Consider the following 20,862-nt stretch of genomic DNA (forward strand, 5'->3'; position numbering starts at 1 on the left):
TGCACAGGTAGGCGATGGGTGACATAGCAGGCCCTTACTGTCTGTAGACACCTTTGGGCAGGAGGGGTCTGCCCCAGAGTGGGGTATGGGTTTCCTCCTTTGGAGGCCAGGAACTCATCCACTTGAAGGGAAAAGAGGGGCAGCTGGACTCTGATCCCATTTTCTCCCCATGTTACCAGTGGAGAAACAGGCTCAGGTGCTCAGCCCAGGTCACACAGCGAGATGGGCAAGCATCCAGGCTTCCTGCCCCAGCACACAGTTCTGTCAAGTTGGGAGCTGCCCCTAGAACAGTGAAGAGTCTGCCACAAACCCCTCAGGAGTCCAGAGCAAATGGGCAAACTGGAGCTGGACACACCTGGGCAGAGCAGAGGGGCCTCACTTCAGCCTGAACTCTACTCTTATGCTGCAGCTCTGAGACCCTCAGGGAGGGAAGGCCACAAGCTTCCCTGAGGGCCCACAGGACCCCTCCTTGGGGTCAGGCTTTATTCAAATCGGCTGCCCAGGGAGGAAGGAGGTGAGAGCTCAACTCAGCATGCCCCTGTGTTTCCCATTCCCAGATGTTCATTGTAGCTGAGGTGGAAGCAGGTGCCTGCCGTTTGCACGAGTTCACCATATCTGGCACCACATATGCTCCGGAGGGCGAAGTGTGAGTGCTGGGCGCGCTGGGCGAGTTGGGCACAGGTGGGCGTGGTTTGCTGGTGGACCCGGCTACATAGCACAGCTCTGGGAGTTTCAATGAGTGAGGGCTCCTGGGGGCGGGGCCAAAAGGCTGGACACCTCCCGGGGGCGGGGCCAAGGTCCTTCTACTAACCGCTTGGCTCGTCAGGCGGCAGGGAGAGCAGCTGGTGCGTTGTGGGCAGTTCGATGGGCTGGTGGAGTTGGCCACGATCTGTGCTCTGTGCAACGACTCGGCGCTGGACTACAACGAGGTGAGCCCCTACTCCCTGTCACGAGCTCCCTAGGATCCAAGCTTTCAAGACAGACCCTTCGTCCACAGTCTCAAAGCTCCCAGGGTGGGTGTTTCCTGCCCCTTTGGAGTGCCACACCCCAGGAACCCTGCCACCCCTGCACACCCTCCACTGCCACCCCTCCCTTTTCGTCTGACTGGCTTCTGCACCAGGCTCTGGGGCTCTTGGGCCGTGGAGGACTGTACTGTAAGGGGCTGAAGGGCCTGAGGGAAGAGATTGGGGTGTAGGACTAACGAGGGTGTTTCAAGCATAAGGCACAGCCCAGAAAAGGCCACAGGCCATAACAGCCTGATGTGCTTTCGGCATTGAAGGCTCTTCCCTGTGGCTGCAGCAGTGGAATGGGGCATGCAGGAGGATGCCCCATCTGAGGGGAAGGACTTGGCCACACTAAGTCAGGCCCAATGCCAAACTGAGGGCAGTAGACAGGCACTGAAGTGATATGGTCAGATTTACATTTACAAAAGATCCCCCAGGCTTCTGTGGGGGACAGAACAGACAGGGCAAGCCTGGAGCCAGGGAGCCCTGTGTGGTTATCCAGAGCGATGACAGCTGAGTCTTGGCTCAGGGAGATGGGATAAGGCGTAGGTTGAAGAAAGACTCAGGAGCCCAAATCCTGGGATTTGGTGGCTGGTTAGGTGAAAGAGAGGGTGAGGGTCAGGGTAGCTTCTGATTGCTGTCCTGCTGAGACTGTCACTAAAGTGGCAAATGTAGGGAGAGAGGTGGCCTGAGGGTCCCCAGGGAACAAGGTCCAACGGGCAGCCAGTGGACATGTAGGCTTGGCGCTTAGGAGAGAGGTCAAGGCTAGTCTGGGCACTGGCCGTCGTGAGCCTGTGAAAGGTGGAGGCAGGGGCCAAATGAGGCCTCAGGGAGAGAGGGTGGGAGGGAAGAAGCAGGACCCCGACAGCAGGGTTTAGAAAGAGGAACCTGGCAAAGAAGATTGAGAAGGAGCCAGCAGAGAAGGCAGAGGACAGGTGGGGTGCATGGCCATTGGTGTCGGGAGAAGGGAGGGTCAGAGGAGAAGGTGAGTGTCAGTGCCAGACACCCCCCAGATCCCCAGTCAGCTGGACTGAGAAGGGCCCACAGGCCTGGAGCAAAAGAGGCTGCAGGTAACTGGCAGAAGGAGCTCCAGAGGGCAGCGAGTGAGTGGGGAGTGAGTGGGAGGTGAGGCTGGAAGCCCCTGTGGAGGCTGGCCTGCCCCTCATTCCCTGTACTCTGGGCCCCACCAGGCCAAGGGCATATATGAGAAGGTGGGAGAGGCCACAGAGACAGCCCTGACTTGCCTGGTAGAGAAGATGGACGTGTTTGACACCGACCTACAGGCCCTGTCCCGGGTGGAGCGAGCTGGTGCCTGCAACGCGGTGAGTAGGGTCGGGGCTCAGGCCACAGGCTTCATGGCTGGGCCTTCTGGGGCATCTGGAGAAGAGAGAGAGGAGAATGGACTCTCGGGAGGCTTCTGGGAGGAGGACCTTAGTAAGACTTGGCTAGGGAGAAGAGAAAAGAAAGGAAAAGACGGAGTGTGGTCTGTAACTTGGAGTTGGGAAATGCACAGCGTGGTCAGGAAATGGCAACTTTTTAAGATTTCTGGGGCTGGAGAGGGAGATGGAGGCCTCGAATGCCAGGACCATTGTGTAGGGAGCAAGAGTCTTTTCATGGGGCCGAGAGACTGGTGAGAAAGCACTGAGAGCTGCTGGCTCTGCCCCTCACACCCTGATCCCCCTGCGCCCTGCAGGTCATCAAGCAGCTGATGCGGAAGGAGTTCACCCTGGAGTTCTCTCGAGACCGGAAGTCCATGTCAGTGTACTGCACGCCCACCCGCACTGGCCCGGGGGCCCAGGGCAGCAAGATGTTTGTGAAGGTGGGACCCGCCTGACTGGCCTGGGGCCTCTTCATACGTAGGGCCCTAGGGACCTGGTCTCCAGTCCTCTGAAGAGCCAGAGTCTGCAGCTAGAGGGAGGTGTGACAGAGGGAGGTGTGAGGCCTACTGTCAAAGCAATGAATCCAGAATGAGGGTGGTGGGCCTGCCGTGAGGAACTGGGAGAAGGATCCAGGATTGGTGGAGACGAAGCCAGGGCCAGGGGCTAAGGCCTGCCCCTCGCCATGGCCCCAGCTCTGGGCTGAGAGGCACTGCCTTGTCACATGACCTTGGGGTCACCCATGCTCCTCCATGGAGCTTGTTCTCCCCATCTAAATAGCAGGGTCAGGCTAACAGGTCTCCAAAGCCCTTAGCCTCTGACTGGGAGTGTTGAGGTGGGTCATGCCCGCCTTTGATGCTTCGTGTTACTTCCCAGAGGAAAGGCCTCAGCCCTGTCCAGACCTCTGCCCACAGCATCTCCTGTTGCTGCTTTGGAACCTGAAGTAGAAATCACAGCCCTCACTTCACCCCACCACGGAGGTTTTGGCCCCTTTTGAAATGAAAAGGCTTTTTCTGTGTGGAGAGCTTGGCTGTTTTGAAAATGTAACAGTGCCCTTTGGGGAGAAAAAGAAGGCACAGATGGCATGTTGTTCAGAGGCTAATCCCAGGCGTGGGGTGATGTCTGAGGTGAGACCCCAAGGCCACTGAGGGGTTTGCCACCCCCAAGACGTCCTTCTCAGAGCCATACCCACCACACTCTCTGCATGGCTCTATTTCTGGTCCCCAAGCAGGGTTCAGCCTGCCTCCTGCTGCCGACCCCTTTACAGAACTGGGATCCCAGTAGCACCAAGGGCCTACAGGAGGGCTGTCATTCCCACCCCCAAAATGCTATAGCAGGCCTTCCCAGCTACGGGCTGGTGTGGGGGGAGGGTGCCATCCCCTGGGTGGCCATGACCCGCTCCCCTTTTTCCTTTGGATTTTCTCGTAGTGGCTCCCTCTTGGTTCCCACTCTGGGCTTTCAAAGAATGGATTCTGATCCGTGCCTTGCTGTTTGTGCTCTTCAGTGGCCTTCCTCTATACCTGGGCCTCAGTTTCCTCAGTTGGGCAGGAGGGAGACGAGAGGTCCTGGCTGACAAGTTCCTCACTCCTCCCCAACCTTGCAGGGGGCTCCTGAGAGTGTGATTGAGCGCTGTAGCTCAGTCCGTGTGGGGAACCGCACAGTACCCCTGAACACCACCGCCAGGGAGCAGATTCTGGCCAAGATCCGGGATTGGGGCTCAGGCTTGGATACGCTGCGCTGCCTGGCACTGGCTACCCGGGACGAGCCCCCAAGGAAGGAAGTCATGCAGCTGGATGACTGCAGCAAGTTTGTGCAGTATGAGGTAGGTGCCGGCACAAGGCCTTAGCACTGGGCTTGTGCGCCCACCTGCAGCAGTCGGGTAGGTGGCAGGTTGTGGATGGGCCCAGGCCCCACTTGCATCTGCCCCCTCCCTACAGACGGACCTGACTTTCGTGGGCTGCGTGGGCATGCTGGACCCTCCGAGGCCCGAGGTGGCTGCTTGCATCGCACGCTGCCGCCGGGCGGGCATCCGTGTGGTCATGATCACAGGGGACAACAAAGGCACGGCTGTGGCTATTTGCCGTCGGCTGGGCATCTTCAAGGACACAGAGGATGTGACGGGCAAGGCCTACACGGGCCGTGAATTCGATGACCTCAGCCCCGAGCAGCAGCGCCACGCCTGCCGCACAGCCCGCTGCTTCGCTCGTGTGGAACCTGCACACAAGTCCCAAATTGTGGAGTACCTGCAATCCTTTAACGAGGTCACTGCCATGGTGAGGCCACAAAACGAGCCTGGGGGAGGTGGTGAGGAGTGGGAGAAGCGCTTGCCACAGGGCTTGGAACCCCGGCTTCTGTTTCATTTTTTTTTTCCCCCAGCATTTTGTTACAAAAAAATTCAAACACAAAGAGAAATTGAAATAATTTTCAAGTGAGTGCCTGTATATCCACCGTCTAGATTCTACAAATAATATATTTGTTATAATTTATTTATTACATACCTATCCATCTATCCATCCTTAATCCATCTTTTCTTAAATGCATTTCAGAGTAAGTTGTAGAGATGAGTACACTTCATTACTCTAGAGAGCAGTATTTGTGGTTCTTTTGTTTTTGGTTTTTTTTTCCTGTTTGAGGTAAAACTTGCATGCAATGAAACGCGCAGTTCGCAAGCATGCCATTTATTAGATGAGTTCTGCTAAATGCACACACCTGTGTCACCCAAAGCCTTATCACGACAGGGAACATTATCACCAACCCATGAAGTTCCCTCATGCTCCTGCCCCCTCAGGCCCCCTCCCACAACAGGCAATTGCTGTTCTGATTTTTTTCCACCAAAGGTAGTTTTGCCTGTCTTAGATTTTGACATGAATGGAATCATACAGTATATACTCTTTTGTGTCTGGTTTCTTTTGAGATTTTTCCATGTTGTTGTGGGTATCAGTAGATGATTGCTTTTTTTTATTATAGAGTAACATGCCATTGGGTGAGTATGCCAGGTTATCTATTTACCTGTGGCTGGACATTTGGTTTGGGTCCAGTTTTCATTCTGTCTCATTCTTGATTGCTGACCTGTTCGTCAACACTGATCTGACTTTTGACTTAGACCTCAACCCTGACTGGGCCTCTGTTATTAATTTGACCTCCAACCTAACCTAGTCCTTCACCCTCACCTTAATTCTGACCAGTGGCTCAGCCTTGACCTAGATAATGAACTGGGCACCAACCTTGATTTGTCTACAACTGAAACCTTGTTCTTGAACTTATTTTTTGACCTTCACACAGAAGGTTCCTGACCTTGACCTTAACCATCTTAATCTGATTCTTTACCTTGAGCTCAACACTGATATGGGTTCTAGTTTTGACTTGGACCTGGACCTGATCCCTGACATTGCTCTTGATCCCCCTAGGCTAACACTTTATGTTACCTCAACTTCGAGCTGGTTTCTAATCTTGACCTTGACTCAACTCTGACTTCAACCATGACATCACTCCTGATACGGACCATAGCCTTGACTAGGCCTCTGACTTTGACTTGACCTCTACCTTAATCTAATTTTTAATCTTGAGCCAGAGTCCAGTCTTGACCCTGACTTTGGCTCCAACCTTCCCCTTGACTACAACACCTAACCTGGTCCTTGACCTGGGCCAGGACCTTGACCTCACTCCTGAGTTAACCTTAACTTTATCCTTAACATCAATTTCATCTTCTGCCCCACGTCCTACATGAATTTCATCCCCACCCTCCTCATTGACCCACCCTCATGCCTATCACCACCTCACCATCTCCTCTGACCTTAGAGAAGACCTGATGATCTTTTCCCCGACTTTGTCCTTGTTTGCACTCCTTGCCTTCCCTTTAGCCTCATCCCCACCCCAGTTTCTAAGCTCATGACCTCACTATTTGCTCTGTCCAGCTGTCTTTTTCCTTGGGGACATCCCTAAGCTTGGGGATAGGCTGAGTTGACGGGAGATGGGGAGGTGGAAAGGATGTTTCTCAGGTGTGAACCCACCTAACCTGGCCTCCAGACTGGAGACGGGGTGAATGATGCCCCGGCCCTGAAGAAAGCAGAGATTGGCATTGCCATGGGCTCCGGCACAGCAGTGGCAAAGTCAGCAGCAGAGATGGTCCTGTCAGATGACAACTTTGCCTCCATTGTGGCTGCGGTGGAGGAGGGCCGGGCCATCTACAGCAACATGAAGCAATTCATCCGCTACCTCATCTCCTCCAATGTCGGCGAAGTTGTCTGGTGAGGCCCTGCGTTCTGTCCTCCCAGCTCTCTGGACTAGCTCTGCATCCCTGAGACCAAGGAAATGCCTGTTCCTGGGATGGGGCTTCAGGGATGGAGGGACATGTGACCTGCCCTGGTTGGGGCCTTCTAGGGTCCCACCTCAGATGGGCTAGGACGGGGATACCTTGTCATTCTCCAGAGGCCCTGGGGCACCCCAGCCCTCAAGGAGGTGCCTGAAAAGTCCCCTATCATCCCTCCAGCCATAACCTTCCCATTTTAGAGTCGTGCAAGATGGGAGAATTAGCCCCACCTTTGCGCAGTAATGTGTTCGTGTGTGTCCATGTAGTGTGCACACAGTTGTGTGTGGACGGTGTGTGTGCCTGAGTGAGACTGTGTGTGTATGTGAGTGTGTGTACGCACGCACACGGTGCATGTGTGCCCTCATACAGCTATGGGCATGAGTACAAGCACAGAGGACTTGTGGAGGCGCGTAATGTGTGCACACTTAGATTTGCGTGTGAGAGACGCCTGTGGGGCTTGGTGAACACATATTTGCCTGGATACATGTGAATTCTGCATCTCTGTACATCAGGGCAAGTGTGTAAGTGTTTCTGGGATTGTGTGGCCTGTGCTAGGTTTTTGCTCATGTCTGTAAACAGATATATATATGTTTGGATAAGCACTGTCTACATGTGTGCGTGCCCTGAACAAGAGTATGTCCTAAACAAGAGAGGCCTAAAGAGCAGATTGTCCGGGCTCCAGAGCCGGCACTGAGGGAGACAGGGGTGGCCGAGTGTGAGGCAGAGCTGTGTGCACACACATCAGAACTAGCAGAGCAAGGTGGGGCTGCTAAGGAGGCAGTGGGTGGGCTCCCCAGTTTGGCATGTGAGCAGGAGCTGGACCCTCCATTTGTGGGAGCTGGAGCTCTTGACTCTGGTTCCAGCATCTTCCTCACGGCCATCCTGGGCCTGCCAGAAGCCCTGATCCCTGTGCAGCTGCTCTGGGTGAACCTGGTGACAGATGGCCTACCTGCCACGGCCCTGGGCTTCAACCCACCAGACCTGGACATCATGGAGAAGATGCCTCGGAACCCTCGCGAGGCCCTCATCAGTGGTTGGCTCTTTTTCCGATATCTGGCTATTGGAGGTGAGTGGGGGGGCTCCAGCCCTCCGTGGGGTTCCAGTAGTTTCCTGAGACCCTGTATCAGTTAGGCTTGCAAACTACAGACAGTATGACAGCCTGGCTTATGCCAAAAAGACTGTGTGGGCTCATCTAACTGAAGAGACTAGCACACGCGCCTCAGGCGTGGCTGGATCGAGCCTCAGACAGTAGTATCACAGGCATATTTTGGTTCTGCCTCAGCTCCATTCTCAGGCTGTTGTGTCTTAGGGTGGCTGTTGCAGCTGCAGCCCTCCTGCTGACTCCATTACAACCCCAAATTCAACAGAAGAAAGCCTTTTCTCATACTCCTCCTCAGTAGTATGGTAAAAAGTCTCAGGCCTGTTCTCATTGGCCCACATTGGGTTACCTGCTTACCTCCTAGCCAATCGCTGTGGCCAGGGGTGTGACAGATGCTCTTTGCCAGTCAGGGCCCACCACTGGCACTGAGGGTAGGTGCCTGCAAACCACACGATCCCAAGAGGGAGAGGGTGGCTCCCTGACAAAAAGTCAGGGAATTATTATGAAGGGGAAATGGATACCAGAAAACCGCTTTTGTCCACTGTAGCTGGTTTCCTCCTGCCCTCCCTGCAGTGTACGTCGGCCTGGCCACAGTGGCTGCCGCCACCTGGTGGTTCCTGTATGATGCCGAGGGACCTCACATCACCTTCTACCAGCTGGTGAGCAAGCGACAGCCAGGGAGCCTATTGGGGTTATATCTAAAGTCGAGCTCATATCCGGTTATTGGAGTTCCAGGGGTGAGGGGTCCAGAACCCCATGGTTGACCAACGGCTATCCCTCCCCACCCCCATTCACATATATAGACATCCACCACCTAAGGAGCCAAGCTCAGAAGCCACGGGAAACGTAGGGAGAGCAGCATAGCCCCCGAGCCAGAGAAGAGGCTATTTCTTCTCCCAATCATTTAGTTAGAGGGGACCAAGGGGAATAACTGCCCACAAGTGTCTTATCTTTACTAGGGAACCCCCCAAAACATTGAAGACTCAGAGATATGAAGTCCTACATGGTGGAACTTGAGGCAGAGTGTCAGACTGAGGAAATCAGGGATTTGCCAGGCTCTCTCCACCCCCGTAGACCCACCGACCTCTTGAAGTCACCTGACTGACAGGTGCCCACCACAGGGCCATCTTAGCTCAGCACAGCTCTAGAAGCAAGCAAGGAGACCCTTCAGCTATTGTCTGTCAGCTCTCCCTCTGTTTGAGCAGCCAGCACGTCTCTGCTTGATAGAAGTTTTGCAGCAGTTCCGGCAAAGCCAGTTGAAATTTTCTTGTTTAAAGCCGAGAGCTGCAGAGATGCAGGATTTTCTTCCTCTGAGTGTGCCTGCCTTTGCCATTAGATAGAAGAGCTCCAAGGAGGGACCCTGACTTCCTGCCCCATCCCAGGGAGTGTCAGGGGACCGACCACCCTGAGGGCAGTGTGAGGGCTAGGTTACCACTGGCCATCCTCCCTGGGGAGGCTGTGATTTCAGGGGTTCTGCAGCATTATTCACATCTCGGCTGAGGCAGCCTGGGGATGCTTTTCTGGCACCTACCAGCCCTCAAGCACATGGGGCTCTCCCTCTGGCAGCAGCGCAGAGCATGGGCCCAGCTCGCATCCCAGAGGCTGGTGCCTCCAGCCCTTGAGAAGGCTCAGGCCAGCCTCAGGCACCTCTGCTCATTCAGCGCCGGTGGGAGCCACACGGTAGAGACAGGCCTGTGCCAATCATCCCGTGGCTGCCTTCTGCCAGCCCTGTCCCTATTGCCACCCTTTGTACTGCGGACCCCAAATCGCCAAGGTCCTGGGACATAATATATGTGTGGCAGGTGCTTACTCGTGAAACCCAGAAGGTCTGAACTGGGCAGGGTATTTAGGGCAAGAGCATCAGATCTATTGAAACATCTTGATGTGATCCTGTTGAGATTGCTTCCCTGTGCCCACGCATAAGGGCCCGAGTGTGCACGTGCCCAAGTGGGAAGTGTGTGCACTGCCTGTGTGTGTGCGTGTATGCATAGCATTAAGATCTGGGAAGTGGGGCCCGACCGCAGTGGCACAACCCCCAGAACATCTGGTCCTCTTGGCCTCTGAGGGGGTTCAAAGTTGAGGACATTTTCTCTGCTCTATGATCAATGCCAAACACTTAAAAACATGTACACTTGTCTCAAATCCTAGAGCTTGGTTTTTGGAGAAAATCCCACTATTGATTTAAGTAAGAGTCTCCATCTTTTTGTTGAAATAAGAAATCTAGCCAAGCTGTAGTCTTCTATAATTTTTCATCCTGCGTGAGAGAGAAGAGGAACGTGCCAACAGCCCCTTGTGGCTGAGAATAGTTGTCTTACCCACAGTTACGCAGTGTAGGAAAATGAAGGCATTTACCAGACAGGTTAGACAGCCGGTTGTTTTACAGGTTTGTCTTTGAGGGTTATTTTCACAGCCCCTTGGCCCCAGTTTCCAAACCCTTAGCTTAAAAGATCTCTGAGTTCAGATGAGACGCCAGAGTTCAGATTTATGTTACGGGGGAACGGAGCTGTTGAACGGTTAGGCCTGTTCACACTCATCCTGTGATGTTGAAGAGAACAAGACAGAAGTTCTCATGCATGGGCTCTTGTCACAGCAAATTGTGGGAGTGAGCTTTAGAAGCAGGAAGAAAATCCCCCGGGGCTGCAGGGACGAGAGCCACTTCCTTATCAAGCCTGTGCCTGACAATTCATTACTTCATGTCATAAGCAAAAGACTGTGCTGGCCGAGTTCGATTTCAATGTCGAAATGGAAGGCGGCATGAACGGAATCTAATTTAATAATGGGGAATAGGGCACATGTAGTCTTAGTCTTCTGTCCACCAAAGGTGAATTCTATTCAAGCATAGTTTTGCTTATTGGTTTTCATATGCATTTACTTCTTCGGTGGTCTCGATTAATCACCATCCCTACTCCTGCACCTCCAGTACTCGGCCTGCCCCCCACCCCTGTGCACCTTTAGGATAAATCCTGGACCTGCTCCTTGATCCCAGGGCTCCCTGCCGTCCTCCCCAGCCTAATCCTAGCCACTCTCCTGCCCCACCATACCCCTGCCCCTGAACGGTCTTCCCTTCTCCCTGGCACAGTGCAGGCCACCTGCCCCCAATCCTGGGTGAGCACCCCTCCCTCAGACCAGCCCATGGCAATGCTTTGCTCACTATTTATATTGGGTCCTCAGATGTGGGCTAAGGGTGGAGTGAGGCTTCCCTTTTCCCACACACCGGCCCCTCCTCTGACCGCTGTTCTCCCTGACCCTACCACGGTGTCCTCAGAGGAACTTCCTGAAGTGCTCCGAGGACAACCCACTCTTTGCCGACATTGATTGTGAGGTTTTCGAGTCACGCTTCCCCACGACCATGGCCTTGTCTGTGCTGGTGACCATTGAAATGTGCAATGCCCTCAACAGGTGGGCTGGGCAGAGGGGCCTGGAGCTGGGGGTGAGGGGTTGGGGTTGAAGGTCACGTGGGCCCCAGAATTTGGGTCGGAGGTGGCCAAGGTTGGGGCCTGAGAGTCAGATGTCTAGAATTGGGGAAAAGGGTCAGGGGGTCCAGGATCGGGGTCTGGAGGTCAGGGGGTTGAGGATCGGGGTCTGAAGGTCAGGGGCTCCAGGATCGGGGTCTGAGGGTCAGGGGGTCCACGATTGGGGTCTGGGGGTCAGGGGGCCCAGGATTGGGGTCTGAAAGTCAGGGGGTCCAGGATTGGGGTCTGGGGTCAGGGGGTCCAGGATTGGGGTCTGAGTCAGTGGGGCCAGAATTGGGATCCAGGAGACAGAAGGGGGCCAAGATTGGGGTCTGATGAAACAGAGGGGCCAGATTCAGGTCTGAGGGACAGCGAAATGGAGCTCGAGCCCTAGGACAGGCCCCTGGGGGCTGAGTGGGCAGCAGTGACACCCCTTCCAGCTGCACTGGCCCCCAGAAGTGCTCCAGCACTTAGGTTCAATTAGGGAAATGCTGGGGCTCAGGCCACCGCCTACACCTCCATATGGAGGGTGGGTGGGTGCCTGTAGCAGGGCCTGTCGGTGTCCTGGCCCAAGGTGAGTGCCCTGTGCCCTTTGCAGCGTCTCGGAGAACCAGTCCCTGCTGCGGATGCCGCCCTGGCTGAACCCCTGGCTGCTGGCGGCCGTGGCCATGTCCATGGCTCTGCACTTCCTCATCCTGCTGGTGCCCCCGCTGCCTGTGAGTCCCCTGCCCCCCCGCACTCACCGTCTCTGGCTCCTAGGGTGACAGGGTCCAAGTGCTCTGACATACGCCCCAGGGCTGGTTGCTGGGCCTTCCCGGGCCCCTGCAGGACTGGGAGAGGGGAGGACGGACATACTCGCTGCGTGCAGCCTGTGCCTAGAGCTTGGGCAGCCACCGCCGGCCGGATGTGTTCCCACCTTCAGGAGCCCCCAGACTTGGGGGACAGAAGAGGTGGGGAATCTCCCAAGGCTGGGGCAGGAGGAAAGACTATGTTCTTTCCCGGTGCAGAATCCCTCCCACTTCCCAACAGGACAGATGGGATTCGGTCCTGTGCGTTAGGGCCGGGGAGGGCACTTCAGGCTGAGGAAATGGGGTGGACAAAGCTCTAGCGGTGGGACCTCAAGGGGCGTCTTGGATACATTCATCAAGAGTCCATTGTAGCCTGGGTGGGGGAAGCAGGAGCACCGGGCAGTCCTTTCTTTAACCAAACCTCCCCCCACCAGCTCATTTTCCAGGTCACCCCCCTGAGTGGGTACCAGTGGGTGGTGGTGCTCCAGATATCTCTGCCTGTCATCCTGCTCGATGAGGCCCTCAAGTACCTGTCCCGGAACCACGTCGATGGTGAGTGGGAGGCCCCAGCCCCTCCTGCCCAGCCTGCCTCTGCTCCCAGGCTGCAAAGGGCCAGTGCCTGGGTCAGTATCCCCATCTGGATGGGAGGAGGTGCTCTTCGGTCACCAAATGGAGGGGTGATGGGCACTGCTGACTGGGACCCGAGGTGTCTGCAAGGGTCGGGGCCCTGGGCTTACTCGTCAGCCAGCAGGAGCAGTGCTCAGAGCTGCTCTGCCTCCCTCTCCTCACGCCCACCAACGCTGCACAGCCAGGCTCGCCGGGCCCTCCCCTTCCCTGCCCCAGACTTCTCTGAACTTGGCCTGTCTTTACCTGGGCATTCTCAGTATGGTCTCCCAGGCATGGAGTGGGCAGCCACTGACCCCAGACCATATTGGGTTGGCCTCTCTGGTGTCACCTTGTGGGGGAGTTTTGTGTTTCTGAGTTAACAGGTCTGGGTCTGAACGCAGAATGGAGGCCAGAGTGGCAAGGGTTGGGGTGGGGGAGGCAGTGTGTAGGGGAGCAGCCTGGGGCATGGTGTCCATTTCCTGCCTTTGTCATGGGGGGCCTGAGAATGCACGACTCTACCCTGCAGCATCATTCTCCTTGTGAAAGGAGAGGGAGGAAGCAGGGAGAAACTCTGGTTCCTGGGTGTTGGAGCCAGGGCAAGAGCCCTGTGCTGAAGCTACTGTAGTGGCCTACGTTAGGCCCAGCAATGGCTGAGGCCTGCGTTGTGGCAGCTGGGTCCCTGAGAGACACCTCTGGCAAGAATGTGTCCCGGTCCCAGGGGAGGTGCTGTGGGCTATAAATAGATCCCATGCCTGTCATTCCACAGGGGCCAAGGCAATCAATCGGCCCCCATCCCCCACGCTGGCCAGCCCTCCTGGGTGCTGCAAATATTTTATTAAAAAGGCCAAAACAAGTTGTCCTCCTCTCTCTCTGGAGAAGTTGACCCACCACAAGTCTGCGTAGAGGGTGACCTGGCATGTGGGGGTGAGGGGCTCATGATGGGGGTGCTCAGCCAAAGCAAAGCCTGTTGAAGCCCACGGGTGGGTTAGGGGGAGCCAGAGAAGGCATTCTGCCCCCCTTTATGATTCTTTCTGGCCCATCCTCCCTGGACACTCCTGGGGAGGGGAAGACAGGGAAATGGATCTGTTTCCTGAAACCCCACACACAGGAGCCCAAGGCATCCCCCGTTCTGGCTGGAGCACGGAAGTGGTCTACCAGGAAATCCCCTGGCCAGCCTCGGCCACACTGACCCAGGCTTCCTGGGGACCTGGGCAGCTCGGCAGCTTCTCTGTCTTCTTCAAGAGCCTTCCCTAAGTGGCCGCAGCTGCCAAAGGGTTCAGCACATTTTCTTAAGAAAACTTGAAAGTGAGAACATTTCTCTTCCAATGTGGAAAGGCTGTGTCTTGGAAAGCACTGGATGCTGGACAGTAGAAGATTCCAGGCCTGGGTGGAGGGAGCGGACCCCCAGCAAGATGGGACAGGTTGGAAGGGCTAGGGTGGGGGAGAGCGTGGTTTCTAGAAGAGGCAGGTTTTGAGTGGAGGTTTGAGAAGGGAGAATGGAGCCTCGGAGAAGGGGCTGGGTGAGCGTGGCTTGGCATCTCCAGTGGGTTCAGGATCTGGTGTGCAGGGTAGAGAGGTGAAGCCAGAGGTGAGGCAAGGGCCTCAAATGCCAAGGTAAGGACCCTGCACGTTATCCTCAGAGCAGTGGGAGCCACCGAAGGGTGCAAGCATGGGATGGACGGGGTGACTGTGGAGGACAGACAGAATGGGGTGAGACTGAAGGCAGAGAGGCTGGTGAGCTGGTGAGGGGAGGAGCCAGAGTCCCAGCCCTGCGGAACTGGTCCCAGGCAACATCTACATTTCCGCCATTAACCTGAGATGTTGACCATGGTCCCAGAGAGATTTGGCTTTAAAGGGTGGTGCCCCGCTGTCGCTGAAGCCCAGACAGCTCTGCCCTGTGCGGCTGCAGTCCCTCGGGCCTCCTAAAGCCAGACGGGGCGGGGGTGAGAGAAGGGACCCTGTTATGTTCCCAAGCCAGTCTGGTGGCCTTTTAGGGAAGTTTTGCTGAGGCCCGATGCTCGTGGCTTCCCCGTGATTTATGAGGGAAGTGTCCTGGGGATAATTGTGATGACGGGTCAGCCCCAGGGGGTTGGGGGGATGCTCTTGCCCCACCTCTTGGCTCTCCCCAGGTGTGGCTGAGCAGCTGTCTGGCAGAGGCCTGTGAGCTGGGCTGAGTGAGAGGAAGGGAATCCTGGAGAAGCTGAGTGGGGACAGACCTGGGAGGGTCAGGATACGGGGAAGGCTTACACTTTATTCTGAGGGCAGTGGGGAGCCATCAAGGGGAGGATGTGCTGGTTTGTACTGTAATGCTAGGAGGGTGGTGGTGAGGTAGGATGGAGGCTGAGGGCAGGGCTGAGAGGCCTAGAGCCCTGGGGGCAGCGGAGAAAGAGATGAGCTCACCAGACGTAGGCAGGCAGGCGGTGAAATCAGCAGGCTTGGGTATATGAGATGGGGGCGGAGTCAAGGAGGCCGTGCTTTCTGGATCTCATGATGCTTCATGGTGGTTCTTCAAACCGAAAACAATGGTAGACTATGCATTGGGGTGGGCTGGGGGGTTGATGGGACCCCCATCATGGAGTGCAGGGGGCCCAGGGAACATGCAGGGGAATGTGTCCAGGTTGCAGCTGAATACGTGGGGCTGCGGCTGCAGCTCGGGAAGTACAGAGGGGCTGGGGATCGACTGAGTGTTGTCATGGGAGAGGGGGCTGTCCTGGGAGAAATGAAAGATGGAAGGGCGGGCCAGAAGGAACCAGCCTGCATGTGTGCTCTCATCATACATCATAATATACTCTCGGGTTTTTCTTCCAGAAGAAAAGGACCGCAAGTGAGTGCTGGGAGCAGAATGGAATCTCCAGTGTGTACCTCAGACGGATGGTGCCCAAGCATTTGCCCCACTCCTCACCCTGCTGCCACGCTCACCTGCTTGCTCACCGGGCCCTACGGTGGTTGGAATGGCCACCCTCAGGCCTGGTCCCGAGTTCTCTGTCCCCACTTCTATCTGCCTAGGGACTCTGTACTTCATGTCTCTGGGTCTCTCGTTGGAAATTCGCCTCTGAAGCTCTGGTCTGGGAGGGGCCTGCCCAGAAGCCAGAGTTGGAGGCTGATCTAGAGATGCAGAGTCTGACATCCCCAAACCCATGAGCACATTCTGGAGTCTGTTCCGCTTAATTGGAGGCTGGGTATTTACTTGGCAACCAGCGCCTCTGTATGGACGGAGGTCTCCTGGAGACCGCTCTCGCCGGCTCTGACCTCTCACTTAGAGCCTGGTCTGGAGCCTGGTCAGCTGGGGGTGGAAGGGGGGACATCTGGGCCCAGCTGTGCACAGCAAGGGCGGGCAGTCCCCCCTCTCCCCCCTCCCCGCTCTGCTTCCACAAAGTTGGCTCATGAGGGCTTGAGCCTCTTTCTGTTTATATGTGCAGGGGGTTGAAGGGTCAGGGAGAGGGACACAGGACTGGGAGAAGAGGCCGGGCAAGGACCCCTTTTCCCTGGAGACAGCCAGCCCGCCTGCCTGCCTCTGCTGGGCTCATTCCTGGACTCAGTTTCTGTCCTAAGCAAATGACACATAAGCCATCTCTGTGCTGTCAGGCAGGGCCAGATTTGCCCTCTGTGCCTGGTGCCTGAAACCCTAGACACCCTTGGGTTCCTCCCCCCAAACCCATGTTCAACCATCCTGAGGTCTACCTGGCTGGGTCGCTCTGAGTCCCTGGACTCTGGCCTTACTCTGCCCCCAAACCCATACACCCATGAGCTGAAAGGATGTCACCCAGGATGGCTAATTATACAAGGGCATTTCCTCTCTCTCCCTCCTTACTGGAGGAACGCATGTCCATTTGGGTCATGTAAGATGATAGGAAAAGAGCGTTTGGTGGACAGAAATGTTCTCTTAACTCAGCTTTTGCCCCTTTGGCAACAATTAGTTGTAGAAGAAAGCAGTGAGTAAATGACTGTGTCTTCGCCCTTCCTACAGAGTGTACAAAGTGATTATTTTATATGTAAATCAAGACTCACATCCCTGCCCTGGTCCCCAGAATCAAGCCCCCTCAGCCTGCCTTGCGTACACGTGGGCTCCAGGTTCTGAGGCCCCCTCCCCAACCCCTGCTGCCTCTGGCTCACAGGTTCTGGAGGGGCTGTGAGAGAAGCAGAGTTCGGTGGGGTCCTCCTGGTACCAGCAGACATTTTCTGCTGCTTTCCTGCTGGGGGAGAGGAGATGTCGGCTGGAGGGGGTGGGGGCAGAACCCTGTACCCACCTGCTGACGAGCAGTTTGGTAGAGCAATAAAGGTTGAGTGCCTGGGGCACTGGAGGACCACCCACGTCTGTGTTCCTGGAGAGTGGTCCACCATCTACCTGTCTGAGGTCTACCTGGAGTCTACCACCTGTCCCTGTCCCGACCCTAGGAAATGTGAGCAAAGGTCTGGGGCGCCCACATCACCAGCCGTCTCAGGAGAGGCACTGACTTCCTCCCTGGACAGCACTTGACAGTTTGTGCATCTATCAAAGCTCTTTACACAGTACAATTCACGTGTCACCACTGAGGAAACAGGCTGGGAGGGCTTCATGCCGTGGCCTGAATATCGGGCCCCTTGCAACCCACAGAGGGACCCCCTCCCCCAGCCCTGGCTGTTCTGTGGGTCCTATGTATGTCTCCCTAAAGTTTCTCTCCTGCTCTATTTCTGTCCCTTCCTCAAACCCCAATATGCCCACTTTTTGCCCAGCCCAAATGTACCTACCTCCCCAAGGCTTCCTCCAGCCCACACTGTCCAGGGGGCCTTGGCCAGGCTGCTTGACATTAACTACTGATTCGCCCCAGTGGCCCTGCCCCCTGGGAGCAGGAGCTCTAGGAAGGGACTAGCCATGTCCCCCCATCCCCTTGCTACCCTCTGGAGGGAAGACTTACTCGTGAAGGTTCTGTACCTAACCCTTTAACCAGCTGCCCGGGGAAGGGGACGCAGGCCCTGTCCATAGGACTAGGAGCAGGACTGACCACATAATTTGTGGGGTTCAGTGCAAAAGGAGGATGTGGAGCTGCTTGTTCAAAACTTAAGAATTTGGTAATAGTGACAGCAGAGCATTAAACCAAACCCAGGGCCTTTCTAAGCGCAGGGCCCCAACCGACTGAATAGGTCACATATCCGTGAAGCCAGCTGTGACCGGAGGAGACAGGGCCCATCCTTAGGAGCTCCCAGGTTGTACTGGGGTGTGGGGTCAGGGTTTGTGCATAACGCACAGTGCTCATCTCCAGGGTCCTCAACCAGCTCCGTGAGATGGGCCAGGCAGGGGTTAGGGCTCTATTTTACAGACGGAGCCCGATAACATCTGAGAATCTGACTCTCTGGCTGGCCTCATCATGGTGTACAGACAGGGCATGGAGCTAAGGTGGGCCTGAGTGGCTTGTGTAGGAGGCGGGCTGGCTCGGGGGCTCCCAGCAGCCGCTGGGACTCACGGCCAGGCCTGCTTGAGTCTAGCTTTGTCCAACCCACAGCATGGAGCCGGACAGGCCAAGATGGAGTGGCCAAGGTAAACAGAGGTTTCACACCTCACCACCGCTCGCCAGGGGCTGGAGGGAATTCCAGGGCAAGCCCCGGCACATTTCCCACTGGCTTGGGGGTGGCAGCTGCCAAAACACCCATGGCCTCCCCCTGCCCGCTCTGGAGGCCAGGACCTTGTCATGCAGTACCCCTTAGGTAGGTGGGACCCTGTTGGGGCCACATTGGGAGAAATGAATGGTCAAAAACAAAGTGAAGACCTACATCCACACATCTGAACCCAAGTATCCATAGCACCTCTATTCATCATAGCCCCAAATTGGAAACAATCCAAATGTCCATCAACGGGAAGGACAAATAAACAAACAGTGGTGTATCCATAGAACAGAATACTTGGCAATCAAAAGGACCATGCCCATATATGCAGCAGCATGGATGATGCTGGGGCCGGCCCGGTGGCTCAGGCGGTTAGAGCTCTGTGTTCCTAACTCCGAAGGCTGCCAGTTCGATTCCCACATGGGTCAGTGGGCTCTCAACCACAAGGTTGTCAGTTCAATTCCTTGAGTCCTGCAGGGATGGTGGGCAGCGCCCCCGGCAACTAAGATTGAACACGGCACCTTGAGCTGAGCTGCAGCTGAGCTCCCAGATGGCTCAGTTGGTTGGAGCGCGTCCTCTCAACCACACGGTTGCCGGTTTGACTCCGGCGCAAGGGATGGTGGGCTGCGCCCCCTGCAACTAGAAACGGGAACTGGACCTGGAGCTGAGCTGCGCCCTCCACAACTAAGATTGAAAGGACAAGTTGACTTGGAAAAAAGTCCTGGAAGTACACACTGTTCCTCAATAAAGTCCTGTTCCCCTTCCCCAATAAAATCTTTTAAAAAAAGAAAAAAGAAAACCCTGATGCTGAGTAAAAGAAGCCAGACAGAGAGCACATACTGTGTACCTCCATGAAGTTCCAGAAAAGGCAAAAGAAATCTGTAGCAACAAAGCAGATCACCAGGGGCCGGATGTTGAAGAAAGGTTGACAGCAGAGGAGCAGGAGGGAATGTGGGTGACTGATGGGGGCTGTAGTTACATGCATTTGTCAAAGCTCGTCCAATTACCTAAAATGTGTACGTTTTATTGTATGCAAATTATACCTCAATACAGTTTGATTTAGGAAAAACAAACAAACCAGAGTAGGTGGGTGAGCAGACTGCTGCCCTGTGGGTGTAGAGGTTCAGCAGCCTCAGGAGGAGGGGAGGACATGAGCCTCCTAAGGGGTGCTCACTGCTTGAGGGGTGGGGACCTAGGCCAGCCCAAGGAGTCCCCACATTCCAGGGGCAGCAAGAAGCTGAGGACCAAGAAGAAACAGCCCAAAAGGAGGAGAACCAGGGGCTTGGGATGCCGAGGATACTCGAAGAGGGGCTCCAGCCGGTCCTGGCTCATCGTTGGAGGACAGAAGAGGCCGGAGAAACAGGACAAGATGGGGGCAGTGGGGAGGAGCCCACCCTGGAGACCCCTGCTGCGGCCACACCATGGATGCCTACTCCCCAGCTCCCCCTGGACAGTGTTACGCTGGCCCTGGGCCCTGCTCCAGCCAGTGTCAGGGGCTACACGGCATTGAGTCCCTGGGACACCAAGGGAGCACTAGATGGTACGGGGGGTGTTGGACTGAACTCTGCAGGCAGAGGTTGACCCTTGCAACCTGGGAACTCTGAGTGGCTAAGGAGACCCACTGGAGTCTGTGCCGACCCCCTTGAGGGCCCGGGCTGGCCTCCAGGATGGGCACAGACCGCCTCCACAGTCCACAGAGGCACTAAATTTAGCCAGACAGAGGAGGCTGCCCTGGGGCCGAGAGCTTGGCAGCACTGCCTTGTCTCCCTACAAGGCTCGGGCCAGTACGCAAGCCGGCTACCCGGCCCTTGGGCTTATAAGGCAGATCTGGCGACAATCAAGTGCTGGAGCCTTAGGGTGGGCTCTGGGCCAAGCTCTCAGACTTTGGGGAGCCTCCTTCCCAGCCACCAACACACATGAGAACTACTTGTAGAGTGACCTTGGGCAAGGCACTCAACTGCCAGAACCTCGGTTTCCTTATCTGTAAAATGGGGATTCTAGTACTTACCCCAGAGGGCTGTTTTAAAGAAAACCTGCTGAGTGTGAAAGCACTGGGTGTCCCTGTAAACTCTGACCCCTACCCTGGCCACCCCTGCTCCCCACAATTCCTAGAATAAATACAAGTGTCTGCCCCTGGGATGCTGGAGTTGGAGCCAGGGGCAGGAAATCACAGGCTCAGATGGAAAGATGCACCTTAGAACCGGTGAAAGAGACACTGACCCTACCAGTGCACGTCTTAACTCTGGTGGAGTTATTAGCAAAAAAATTGGGAAGAGAAATGTAATTGCGTTTATTTCTTTTCCTTTGGGACATGCTTTGGATGTGACAACAACCCGGAATGAGACAGTTCTCCTTGCCAGTCTGTTTTCTGAATGTCAGGGTCAGAGCTGAGGCTGTAACAGGAGCACACGCGTGTACCCCAAGCAAGTCTGAGTGGCTAAGGAGGCTCTTTGGAGCCTGTGCCCACCCCCTTAAGGACCCCCCTTGAATGCCTGGGCTGGCCTCCAAAATGCTCACACATACCCTCCATTCTCTACAGTGCTGCTAAATTTAGTCCAGGGAACCCATCTGTCCATTGGTCCATCTGTCCGTCAGTAAGCCTGGCTCCTTGGAGGAAGAGGAGAAGGAGGAGGTCATGATGATGGTAT

General features: G+C 55.6%; 1 protein-coding gene across 3 annotated transcripts in view; it reads left to right on the forward strand.

The window, feature by feature from the left end:
- The window catches only part of ATP2A3 (ATPase sarcoplasmic/endoplasmic reticulum Ca2+ transporting 3), a 32,712-nt gene extending 16,114 nt beyond the window's left edge, over nt 1-16,598 (forward strand). For 2 of the 3 annotated variants that reach the window (XM_088802000.1, XM_088801999.1), the window contains 13 exons: nt 558-646; nt 827-929; nt 2,195-2,326; nt 2,698-2,823; nt 3,984-4,202; nt 4,318-4,653; nt 6,407-6,627; nt 7,553-7,755; nt 8,362-8,447; nt 11,054-11,187; nt 11,839-11,956; nt 12,463-12,580; nt 15,443-16,598. In XM_088802000.1, coding sequence (XP_088658126.1) covers nt 558-646; nt 827-929; nt 2,195-2,326; nt 2,698-2,823; nt 3,984-4,202; nt 4,318-4,653; nt 6,407-6,627; nt 7,553-7,755; nt 8,362-8,447; nt 11,054-11,187; nt 11,839-11,956; nt 12,463-12,580; nt 15,443-15,462 — 1,905 coding nt within the window. In that variant the 3' untranslated portion in view covers nt 15,463-16,598. The remainder of the gene's footprint in view (nt 1-557; nt 647-826; nt 930-2,194; nt 2,327-2,697; nt 2,824-3,983; nt 4,203-4,317; nt 4,654-6,406; nt 6,628-7,552; nt 7,756-8,361; nt 8,448-11,053; nt 11,188-11,838; nt 11,957-12,462; nt 12,581-15,442) is intronic. The other variant, XM_088801998.1, reaches the window with a different exon arrangement.
- Nucleotides 16,599-20,862: the final 4,264 nt, after the last annotated feature.

This window comes from Rhinolophus sinicus, chromosome 12, assembly GCF_057876585.1.
Source record: "Rhinolophus sinicus isolate RSI-liver-muscle chromosome 12, RSI-T2T, whole genome shotgun sequence".
Classification (NCBI taxonomy): domain Eukaryota; kingdom Metazoa; phylum Chordata; class Mammalia; order Chiroptera; family Rhinolophidae; genus Rhinolophus; species Rhinolophus sinicus.